This window comes from Sinocyclocheilus rhinocerous, unplaced genomic scaffold (assembly GCF_001515625.1).
Source record: "Sinocyclocheilus rhinocerous isolate Xijiao unplaced genomic scaffold, SAMN03320098_v1.1 scaffold584, whole genome shotgun sequence".
Taxonomy (NCBI): Eukaryota; Metazoa; Chordata; class Actinopteri; order Cypriniformes; family Cyprinidae; genus Sinocyclocheilus; species Sinocyclocheilus rhinocerous.
The window spans coordinates 936505-947492 of NW_015630348.1; the positions used below are offsets into that span (position 1 = coordinate 936505).

Consider the following 10988-nt stretch of genomic DNA (forward strand, 5'->3'; position numbering starts at 1 on the left):
TGGCAAAGCTACATTTTCAGCAGCCATTATTCTATTCATCAGTGTCACACGATCCTCCAGAAATCATTCAAATATGCTGATTTGGAGCTCAAGAAATATTAATAAATTAATGTAGTAATTAAATTACAGTTGTACTGCTTAATATTTTTCTGTGGAAGCTGTGATCAGCTTTTTCAGGATTCTTTCATTTATAGAAAATTCTAAATTATGCTCATGCTGTGCTGTATCCTGAATTGCAAATGACACTATTTTTATACATTCTAATAGAAGAAAATGGGAATATGGACATTTTAGTGACATGCATGGCACACATAAAGGATTTACAGCACATAAACATACATTTACACAAACATTGCATTTAAATGTACAATTAAACAAAAGATAGAGAGGTAGAAAGATAGAGAAGACATAAAAATAAGAAGAGGACTGAAACATCAAATGCACATGTTGCATTTAGAGGAATGCATATTCATTCAAACTCACACACATCATCTCAGAAATTTTATTATATGCTATTGTAACAAAGTATCTGTTTCTGCTTGGTTTTATCCTTTTCTGACATAATTTAAATTTAAACCAAACGTAAGAGAAGTGGTGCCTATCGTAAATTTGGTGTGTTAACTTTTCTGTTGCAGCACATAACACAAAAATATCAATGGTTCCTGTTGAGGAAAAAATGAAATTCTTTATTTAGACAGTAAAAAGGTTTAATAAAAATTTCCATGACTCATAATATGTAACTCTACTTAATCATATGTTGAAGTACACAAAAGTACACAATGTTTACATTTATGTACACTGTATTTCATTAAAAAAAAACAAATACAGAATTGTGTGTGATTGAGTGAAGAATATGGCTTTCGAAAAATGGGCAATGAGACAATTTGTGGGTCAAGATAAGTCTTGTAAGGCAACGAGTTTGACAGCGTATCAAGAGCTAATCTTTTAAAACTGATGTTGCCACAGCTTGTCTAATACCAAGTAATACCAAGTAACACACAAAGCCGATATGCTATACATTAGCACAGATACTCGGATCTAGAGCTGTCACTCTTGTACGTCATTTGAGAGTCAATGCTTGACCGTGAACACAGAAGCATCCTCTCTGACTCCTGAGTCTGCCTTCGTGCCCAAAGATCATTCGCCTGCCCGTTCAGAGTCCTTTGTTTCATAGTGAGCGTCTCGAACTTTACGTACGTCTCTTTTGAAAGGTCGTCGTCTGGTCCATTGTTCCTGCTACTGTTTCCTTTACAGCAGAGACATACGATCTTGTAGAGCAACACCACAATGAGAGGCACCGCGACTGCGCATGCGATCCCACTGGCGATCATCAGGATTTTGTTCTGCCCATCTTCTCCACCGTTATCCAGAGTAGTGAAATCCACACATTGCTCTTTCCCAGCCACCGAACCCTTAGTAACCAAACACACCGTGTAGACCTGGTTAGGCATCAGATACTCCAAGAGCAGCTTCCCTTGACCAACTTCCGTATCGACCGTCTCCTTATCGTCTTTCGCATCGTATGGAAAGTAGAAAACTGTTAAGGGCGAGTCGCTTGGCAAACCTTCAGCTCTCCACAGTAAGACCGCCGTGTCACTTGTCTCCTCCACTACCTCAATGTCTTTGAGATCAGCTTTCTTTTTAGACTTTTCACTCGTCAGAGAACCTTTGCCGCCCTTGCTTTGCTGGATCTTAGCTGGCTTGTCTCCAGCCGGTGGAGACCTCTGAATTCCTCCACCTGGTCCCGGACTCTTCCTGGTAGTCAGTGGTGGAATTGTGGTCATGGCAGCTCTGGTTGTGAGAGCAGGGCTTAAGGTAGTATACAATGGCATCTTAGTCCCAGCAAAAGAAGTCACGGGTTGATCGTCGGGCTGCTTGGTTATGTTTATCGGTGGGGACGGCGTTGAGGCCTGCACCCCATCCACAGACAGGGTGATGTACGCCTCGGCATTTCCTGCGAAGTTCTTGGCCTTGCAGCGGTAATCGCCTGCATCCTTAATCACGATACTGTGTAGACTGAGGATGGACCAACGGACCCCCTCGCCTGGAGATTCCTGCACAACTACAGAGACATGTAATGGTAAGCAATAACTTAGAATTTGTAAGAAAAAGGTAGATGTTAAAAGATGCTTTAGATATTGTACTAAGTATTTTTACAGGGATGAACAATTTTAAAATTCTGCCTTCATGAAAGCAATATGTTGCAGGGATGTATATTTTTTAAATGTTTTTAAAAGAAACCTCTTATGCTCACCAAGGATGCATTTATTTGCATTATTAGGAATTATTAGGGATGAACCAGCAGTTAAATTTTGCCTTACACCAAAAAGACAATAATTATTTTTATGTTATAGCCAACAAACAATATATAATATTGATGCTACTGATCATATAATTTATATATTAAAATAAAAAATAATGTTTATATATTATTTATATTATACATAATATGTAATATTAAAATCGGTCCTTGGGGTCTATATGACCCCAATCAACTTTTACTTTAAAAAAAAAAAAATGGTTCCCTTCCTTTCAGTGGAATAAGATTTTGTGACTTTTCTACAGGAGACGAATTGTTCAATAAAGTCGTTATTTTTGTTTTCTTCGTGTACAAAAAGTATTCTCGTCGCTTCATAACGTTACGGTTGAACCACTGATGGCAGATGGACTATTCTGACGATGCTTTTCATCAAATTTAGATCATATTTAAGTGATTTTGTCATGAAAATGTAATATTTCACATGCAAGCTAATGGTGTAGTTGAGGAATTTTGTGGTAAATAGGTACAAAAGTACTTTATATCTCCCAAAACACAGCTTTAAAGTATAGATGAGAAGTAAACAAACAAAAAAATGATATATTATTTGTATGATTAAAAATTTATATATTTTTTTACAATTACTCTTATCAATTTTGGGGTCATATTGACCCCAAAGACCATAAGTGTAAACAGGAAATGAGGACCATTTGAGGGTTAAATTAGGCATGCACAATATAAAATCTGGACAGTTTACTGATAATTATTTTTTGGCCAGTCACTAAAATCGGCTGACATTAAAGGGATAGTTCGCCCCAAAAATGACAATTTTCTCATCATTTACTCACCCTCATGTCGTTCCAAACCTGTATGAGTTTCTTTCTTATGTTGAACAAAAAAGAAGATATTTTAAAGAATGCTGATAATCAAACAGTTGATGGTCCCCTTTAGTATTTCTTACATAGCATTTATTTCCCTATGGAAGTTAATGGGGACCAACAACTGTTTGGTTCTTCAAAAAAATCTTCTTTTGTGTTTAAAAAGAAAAAAAAAAAACTCATACAGGTTTGGAACAACATGAGGGTGAGTAAATGATGACAAAATTGTCATTTTTGGGTGAACTATTCCTTTAAATATATTATATGATATATTGTTTTGTCTAAATAAATAAAAAATAAAACACTAAAAAATCAATCATTTTAAATGTTACAACTGTATTTAAGCATCACACAATTATAACGTACAGTATAAAAATGGATATTCATCAGATTTGTTAAAAATTGCATTTAACAGTGCTAAAAAATTGTCAGTGTTTTCAACTTTGAGTAATCAAAATGTAAAAACATGAACAAACATGAACAATTAAATATCTAATATCAATACTATAACTGATAATCAAGCAGTCCTAGTTTGCACTTTAAAAGTTAGATTTCATTCACAATAATTTGTCTTTTTAAAATGTCATGTAACCATTTTAATCCAGCTGAAACTGGACCAGTCTGACTTCGTCCAGCATGTATACTTGTTAACTGGACTATATGCAATTAAAAGTCTTTTTAAGCCTTCAAATATTTAATTACGCATGGTATGATTTTAGGGGAAGACTGTCACTCAACTACAAAAAAAATGCTGTAATCTGAAGTGCACACATTAACATACTTTGTGACACTCATACCTGTGACGTTGACCGTCGTCCCATCAGCTCTGGTCCAGAGAAGGGTGGGAGTAGGGAAACCAGTGGCATCACACCGCAGAAGCACATTGCTGCCCAGTGGTGAAGTGATCTTAGTTGCTGAAGTCATAACTGACGGCTTGCTGCACTGATCGAGTTCAGCCCGCTGGAACAGAACACCAGCTAAATTCTCTGGTCCACTGCATGTCAGAACCTGATCCATCAACACCACAGGTATGCTGGCCATCTTAGACAACTCAATGAGCTTGGCAATCCGACAGTCACAGTACCAGGGGTTGTCCTGTAGACCTGCAAATATTGAAATAGTTGCTTAGAATATGTTTATGAAAGCAATATGTTATGTACAAAGGCCTACAAACCTTCAAACTCCAAGCTGTTAACACTTTCTTCAAACAAGACTGTCAAGTGAATTCTAGTTCCTTACATCAAATTTGAATGATCCTGTTTTGCTTCAGTTCGAATTGCACAACCCATGTATACAAGTATTCGCAAAAGTATACCTCAAACACAGATGATGTTACTAGCAAAGTCATGTTTGATTTGCATGTTTGAATTGAAAGACATATTTGGAATGCATAAACTGACTAAATGTATACCTTCAATACAATGTAAGATACTTTGGATAAAGGGATCTGCCAAACGCAGAAACAGAATGGAGAAACATTACTTCACTTACTGAACATCTCAACATACTGAAATAAAGACCACAGGTTTATTATTCAACTACTATAATAAAACAGCAGTTTACTCCCATCAAATCAGAAAGTTGTCAATTTTGAAGCCAGGATGTCTTGTCTGGCTCGCATACATCAGGTGTTGGACATTAACACCACAGTGTGCCCATAATTCTGTCTATGGCAGGATGAAGATCGGTTGACTGTAAACAGGGAATTAGACGGTCCACTGATGCAATTCAACAGCTGGATGGTGACAACTGCTAATATTCTGATGATACAGGGTAAATCCCGGTCATATTGTGCTTTTGTGCTCATTTTTACACTTGTATGGCACCTGGTGAAAGTACAGAATATGCAGTTGCATTTAAGCAATATCACACAAGCAAAAGTGCTGTTGTACTGAGACTCTGATTTTGCTTTTGAACAGTTCAGTAAATGTACATTTTATATCAAGTAACATTTTAAACACAACATTGCCAATTACATTCCGAAGAAAACAATTCTAATCAAACCATCACAAATCTCCAAGCTTAATACTTGTAGTGGCATTCTTGAACAAATGAGCTGATTGGATAATTCAGTGACTTACTAATTAAGTCAGAGACTGAACTGGGAGCAGCATTCTGGCATAATACTAATACAGTTTCTGTCATATAAATATTTTGCAGAAAAATTGTAGGAGTAGTATGCTAGTATGCTGTTCCGAATTCACTATTGTATGAATCAGCTAAGTGACTGATTCAATGACTCACTAATAAGAGCAGTCACTTCCTGAATGTTGCATTGAATAAATGATTCAAATGACTCACTCATAAACACAGCCTTTTGTCATCATCTACTGACGTAACAATGTAACCTACAGAAATAATCACTGAAAAATCCACTTATTTGATCATTTTACATGATCCATGTGCATTGGCCAACCGTGATCAATGTTGTTGTAGACTAAAACTCAATTAACATGAGCCCTAATGAAAACACATTTGACAATTTTCACCCCACATTTTATCATGTCACCTCCACCAGCTGATAAAGTATTCTATACTTTCACTAGATGCCATAAAAGTGTACTCTTGAATTGTATATCCATTATGTCAAACACACATGAATCTATCAAACTATTATAACTTTCTCTTCAGCTGAGATCTGTTGTTTAGATGTCACTGAGCAAACATATGAATCATCCTCTTCCCAGATGAGCACTTCAAAGAAACTCAAATCTCAGAGCCTTCCACACAGTTGGAAGTTCCATTAGAAGATTAGCTTGTACTTAACTTGGGAGAGCCCATGAAGACACAGCCTAGATTTAGATATTTAAAGATCATACATGGACTTACTATAAAAAGACATGGTGAAGAGAGGGATATTGTTGAATCTTTTTACTTGGTATTTCATATGTCTCCACCCAGATTCTTAGCATTTTAGTAAGCCGACCCTTGTGAAAAAGAAGTACACTTCAGCATATGCTCTACAAAAAGAGTACTTATTACAGAAAAAAAATATATATATATATTTATACATAATAAAAATTATGTTCAGTTGATATTCTCCAAAATGACGCGGAGGAGACGAATTGTTGAATAAAGTCGTTATTTTTGTTTTTTGTGTGTGTTTTTGAAGTACAGTTAAGTGGCCTATTTCATTAATATTATGTTATCTGCAAGTACAGTTAAAATATACTTTTAAGGTATGAAGTACACTACAAGTGCACATTTAATACAATTAAATGCACAACTTTTTCCTCAAGGGAAAGCTCATACAACTTACTATGAATGCTAATGTGAATCCTCCTCAAATACTGGGTTTCTTTTGCTGACTAAGGTCATTTAGAATGGTAACCCTCTAAAAGAAAGATTTTTAAAAACTCTGTCATAATGCATATTTAAGATGCGCCATCATCATTTTTACCCACCAAGAACAGTCTTTTGTGATGCATTGGCACTGGGCAGGATGCCTGAAAATGGAGGCCAGATGTCCACCAGGTCAGAGGGAAGGGTAGTCAGCTTGTTACTAGAAATGTCTAGGTAGGTGATGTTAACCAAGTAAAGTGCTGCCTCCACAGGAATACTAGTCAAGCGGTTGTTGTGCAGGTCCAAGGTCCTGAGACTGGGCATCTCTTTCAGAGACTCCCAGGGAAAGGTAGCGATCATGTTTCCATCCAGCCGTAGCTCATGAAGAACTTTCAGATTGTAGAAACTGCCAGGATCCACAGACGTGACTGAATTGTATGTTATCCACAGGTAGCATAACTCGGGCAGGTAATAGAAGGCCTCGGTGGGCACTCGACGCACAGCTGTCTTCTCCACCCGCAGCTTCACCGTGTCCACAGGGACGTTGACTGGAATATCTGACATGTCAGGGTCATTGCATAGAACAGACCTGGGGCAGATTTTTATAGCAGAGGTTAATCACTTTGACCAATATGAGCCTATGTGTGATGATGTTCGCTGTGGATTTTATTAGCCTATATAACAGGGGTTCTCAACTCTGGCTCTCGAGATCCACTTTCCTGCAGAGTTTAGCTCCAACCTTGATCAAACTCACCGGCCTGCAACTTATAGTTTTTCTGAAGACCTTGATTAGCTTGTTCATGTGTGTTTGATTAGGGTTGGAGGAGCTAAACTTTGTAGGAAAGTGGACTTTGAAGGCCAGAGTTGAGAACCCCAGGCCTATAGAATATCAGCTTCATAAAGAAAGGATTTTTTTTTTTTTTTACATTTATGTAATTTACATTTGCACTTGTCTGATTCTGTATTCACCCTTTATAAATCAGTAGGCTACACATGGTTTCCTCTAACATGTGTGTTCACACTCTACAGCTAAGCCCCTCAGATAAACACAAGCTAATAACCCACGTGATAGTTTAAAATCTATTTTTATTCAAGGGATGACTTATTAGCATATTTGAAATCCAGTTTATTTATTAAAAAGTATATTTAGAATTATATTAATATAAATATATACATTTACATTCTAGACTGTAATTGAATGACACATTTAAAAAATTTTAAAAGACTTAGAAAAACGTCAAACTTTTTTTTTCAAATTTTTTCAACTTAAAAACTTACAATTTCAAAATATAATTGCAATGTATAAATAAAACATTAGGCAACTGCTTAAGAAAGCCTATATTAGGAAATAAACAGATTTTCCTTCAGTGCCAATCTGTAAAAAAATAAAATAATAATTAAGAATATGTTTATAGGCCTGATTTAATTTATATATCTAGTATCAAGAAACATGCCATTAAAAACATAAGTATGAAATGTGTCTTGTCTATCCTTATGATAAAACAAAAATCTTGCTTATTTTGATTCAGATTTTATGAAAAAATAATATTTTATATTACACAATTTTTATTGTATTGTTATATTGCTGAAAAATATATATATTTTAAGTTATTCCATTATACATATGTCTTTTATTTTATTTTGTCACATAATAAACTTTTACATACATGAACATTTGTCTGTGGTTAAAATGTAAATGATCATTTCTCTAAATGCTAAATTATTAATTATCTCTGTTATTATTATTACTATAGTGAAACAGTGTCCTTACCTGCTGCCAGTGCCATCGCTGCGTCCGTGATACACACAGGTGCACTGGGAAGGACAGAAGGGTTGTGCCACAATCCAGCAGCCCAGTAGAACCTGGGCCACCAGCAGACGATACATCCTTCAGTCAGATGAACCAGCACGGACACACACACTCACACACACACATCAGATCCCACTCGACCATCAGTGGACAAAAACTCCTTTATCAGTCCTCAAGGAAAAGCAAGAAAAGTGCCTCGCAGCCCACATCTTGTTTAGCATGCTAGCAGGTGAGAGCCGAGAAGAGCAGGAGGATTGGGATGGGTGGGGGGGAACCCAGATTAGAAAGAGGATTTCTCAAGGCTGAGTAGGTTACTAAAGTTGAACAGAGTGGGATGGGAAGTGTGTGTGAGTTTATTTGTGTGTATGAGTGCGTTAGTGTGTGTGACTGAGTTCGAGGAGGAGGATAAGCCCTGCAGGCACACGCTAATCGGCTAGAACTACAAGAAGGCTCTTCTCTCAGCATCATCACGTGACCGCTCGCAGACACTCCTTCACCTGGTGTATGAACTGATTTTGGCTGTGAAGTGTTTGCGTGCATGGAGGCTAGATGACACCTGTGTGTAAAATGAAGTACAGGTCATGATTTACTGAGAGCAGACAGGCCAAACTCTTCTGTCTGAGTCTGAGAGATATATAATGGCTTCAGAAAATACTGAGACAAAAACATACTGACAACTGACAGTGTATGAATAAAAGCTGCGTATGGTACATTAGAAAATGAACAGATTTTCCTTTAGTACCAATTTGTCAAAACATGATTAATTGCCACGGGTGTGTTTTTGTAGGCCAGTGTGAGTATCAAGGGAAAACATGCTTAATTAAAAACATCATGAAGTGTGTCCATCCTTATAACAACATCTGGTTTGCATGCATTTGCCTTGTTGCAATAATTTCTGCTCAGTTTTGTGGAATTTAATCGTTTTATTTTTGATATTGTTCATTAGTAAGTAAATAAATTATAAGTGTTCAAAAAGTGCAGTGAATTGCTGGCACCACTGATTTTTCTCGAAGGCAGCAATTCTGCTTCTATTATTATGTTATTATAATTTTTATTATAGCTTATTATTATTTAGTTTTTTTCTTTTTAGTTTTTGTAAAACTTTTTAAACTTTATTTAAACTTTTTTTTTTTTAGTAGGTTGAGATTTCTAAAAATGTTTTTATTTGTGTCTATAACATGACCTTGAAATAACTGCTTATATAAAATAAGACCTTAAAATTATAAGGCCTTTATCAAGTTATATACAGTGGGCTAAGACAAGAGAGATGTCCTTTTGTAGCCTGCCTCCATGTGGTTTGAGTGAAAATAACAGAGCTGTAGAAACAATGCCTTTCAAAAGTTTGGGGTCAGTAAGATTTTTTATTTTTGACATTTTTTTTTTTAATAAATTAAAAAATGTATTTAGCAATGATGCATTAAATGATTTAAAAATGACACTGAAGACTGGATTTATGGCTGCGGAAAATTTAATTTTGCCATCACAGAAACGAGTTACATTTTAAAATAAATACAGAAAACAGTTCTTTTAAAGTGTAATAATATTTCACAATATTACTGTATTTTTCATCAAGTAATTGCAGCCTTGGTGAGCTTCTGAACGTCGGTGTCCTAAATATTTGATATGTTAGGCCTAATAGTTGTAGTACATACCACTGAAACGTTTTTTTTTTTCTGTTACTTTGTTGAACAACCAAGTGAGTTCATGAAAATACACATCTAAAGCTTTAGAGTCATATATAAACACACAGTAATGTGAAACATATCATATACAACCAGTTGAAAATACTGTTTTCAAAATTTGACCTTTACAAATTGCTTTGTGTATCCTCTTTAGTCAGAAGTAAATTCAATTAATTTAGATCTTACCACATAAAAGTAAACCAGCAAAACATTTTCAGAGTGTGTGTGAAGTGCATAACTCCAACATGATACACAGACTGTTAAGAACAACAACAACCGTATTTATTAACAAGTACACCAGTGTAGTTTATTTATGCAAGCAGTTTGTCCCTACAGATCAGAAAAGCCACTGTCAAGCGGTTGGCACATTTATGTACAAAACAAATTAATGGTACAGCTTGCTACTAAGCATTCTTTAGTGAGAGTACAAAAAGACTACTAGTATAGGAGGACAGAGAGAGTGAGCCAGAGTAAGAGAGAGAGAGAGAGAGATGAGGGTTCAGAGAAAGCATTAAGTTAGGGGCTCAACAAGCAATAGTAATATAAAGGTGAGAGGAGGACTCAGAGGAGTTAGAGAGATCACCACAAAGTAAACAGGCACAAATCAAACACTACCATCGAAGAGTAGGAGTTTCAGCGCAATGTAGCCTATTTAGCATAGGATTCAAATTACTGCACATTATGAGGAAGGGGATGACCCAGCAAGACAGTCGCATATAACAAATTCATAAAAAGATTAATTGAAAACTGTTTTTCTTGTTTTTTTTTCTTTTTGATTTTTTCCATTATTATTATTATCATCATTATTATTTTTTGATCCAGTTAAAAACGATTACCATTGAATGCATGACCATGCCACAAATAACACTTAGGTTCACAGTCTTTACCTAACATTACAGGGGTGTGACTTCGCAGCCGGAACCCCAATGCACTTACACCGAGAAAGAGCTCACAAAATGGTCAAATAAGTGCACGAAACTAGCTCTTAGAAACACTGACAGAACATGACTTGCCAGGCATTAAAAGAATGAGAAGACATTTCCATCGTCCAATATAATAATGACTTGTTAGCAAGACAA

General features: G+C 35.9%; 1 protein-coding gene across 1 annotated transcript; it reads right to left on the minus strand.

Moving 5' to 3' along the window:
- Positions 1-181: 181 nt before the first annotated feature.
- LOC107740117 (leucine-rich repeat, immunoglobulin-like domain and transmembrane domain-containing protein 3) lies at positions 182-8477 on the minus strand. The gene is made up of 4 exons (XM_016552429.1): positions 8189-8477; positions 6540-7006; positions 3933-4238; positions 182-2062 (listed from the first exon to the last, which is right to left on the minus strand). Exons 1-4 carry the CDS (start codon positions 8302-8304, stop codon positions 1020-1022), a joined length of 1932 nt encoding a protein of 643 aa, XP_016407915.1. The 5' UTR covers positions 8305-8477; the 3' UTR covers positions 182-1019.
- Between the last annotated feature and the right edge of the window lie 2511 nt (positions 8478-10988).

Bases quoted from the DNA above. Each gene is read 5' to 3' on its own strand.
- LOC107740117 (XM_016552429.1), bottom strand. From the start codon at position 8,304: ATGTATCGTCTGCTGGTGGCCCAGGTTCTACTGGGCTGCTGGATTGTG. The intron at 7,007-8,188 runs GTAAGGACACTG...AATCTGCCCCAG, and splicing joins AGCGATGGCACTGGCAGCAG to GTCTGTTCTATGCAATGACC. The intron at 4,239-6,539 runs GTGGGTAAAAAT...CAATATTTGCAG, and splicing joins ATCACAAAAGACTGTTCTTG to GTCTACAGGACAACCCCTGG.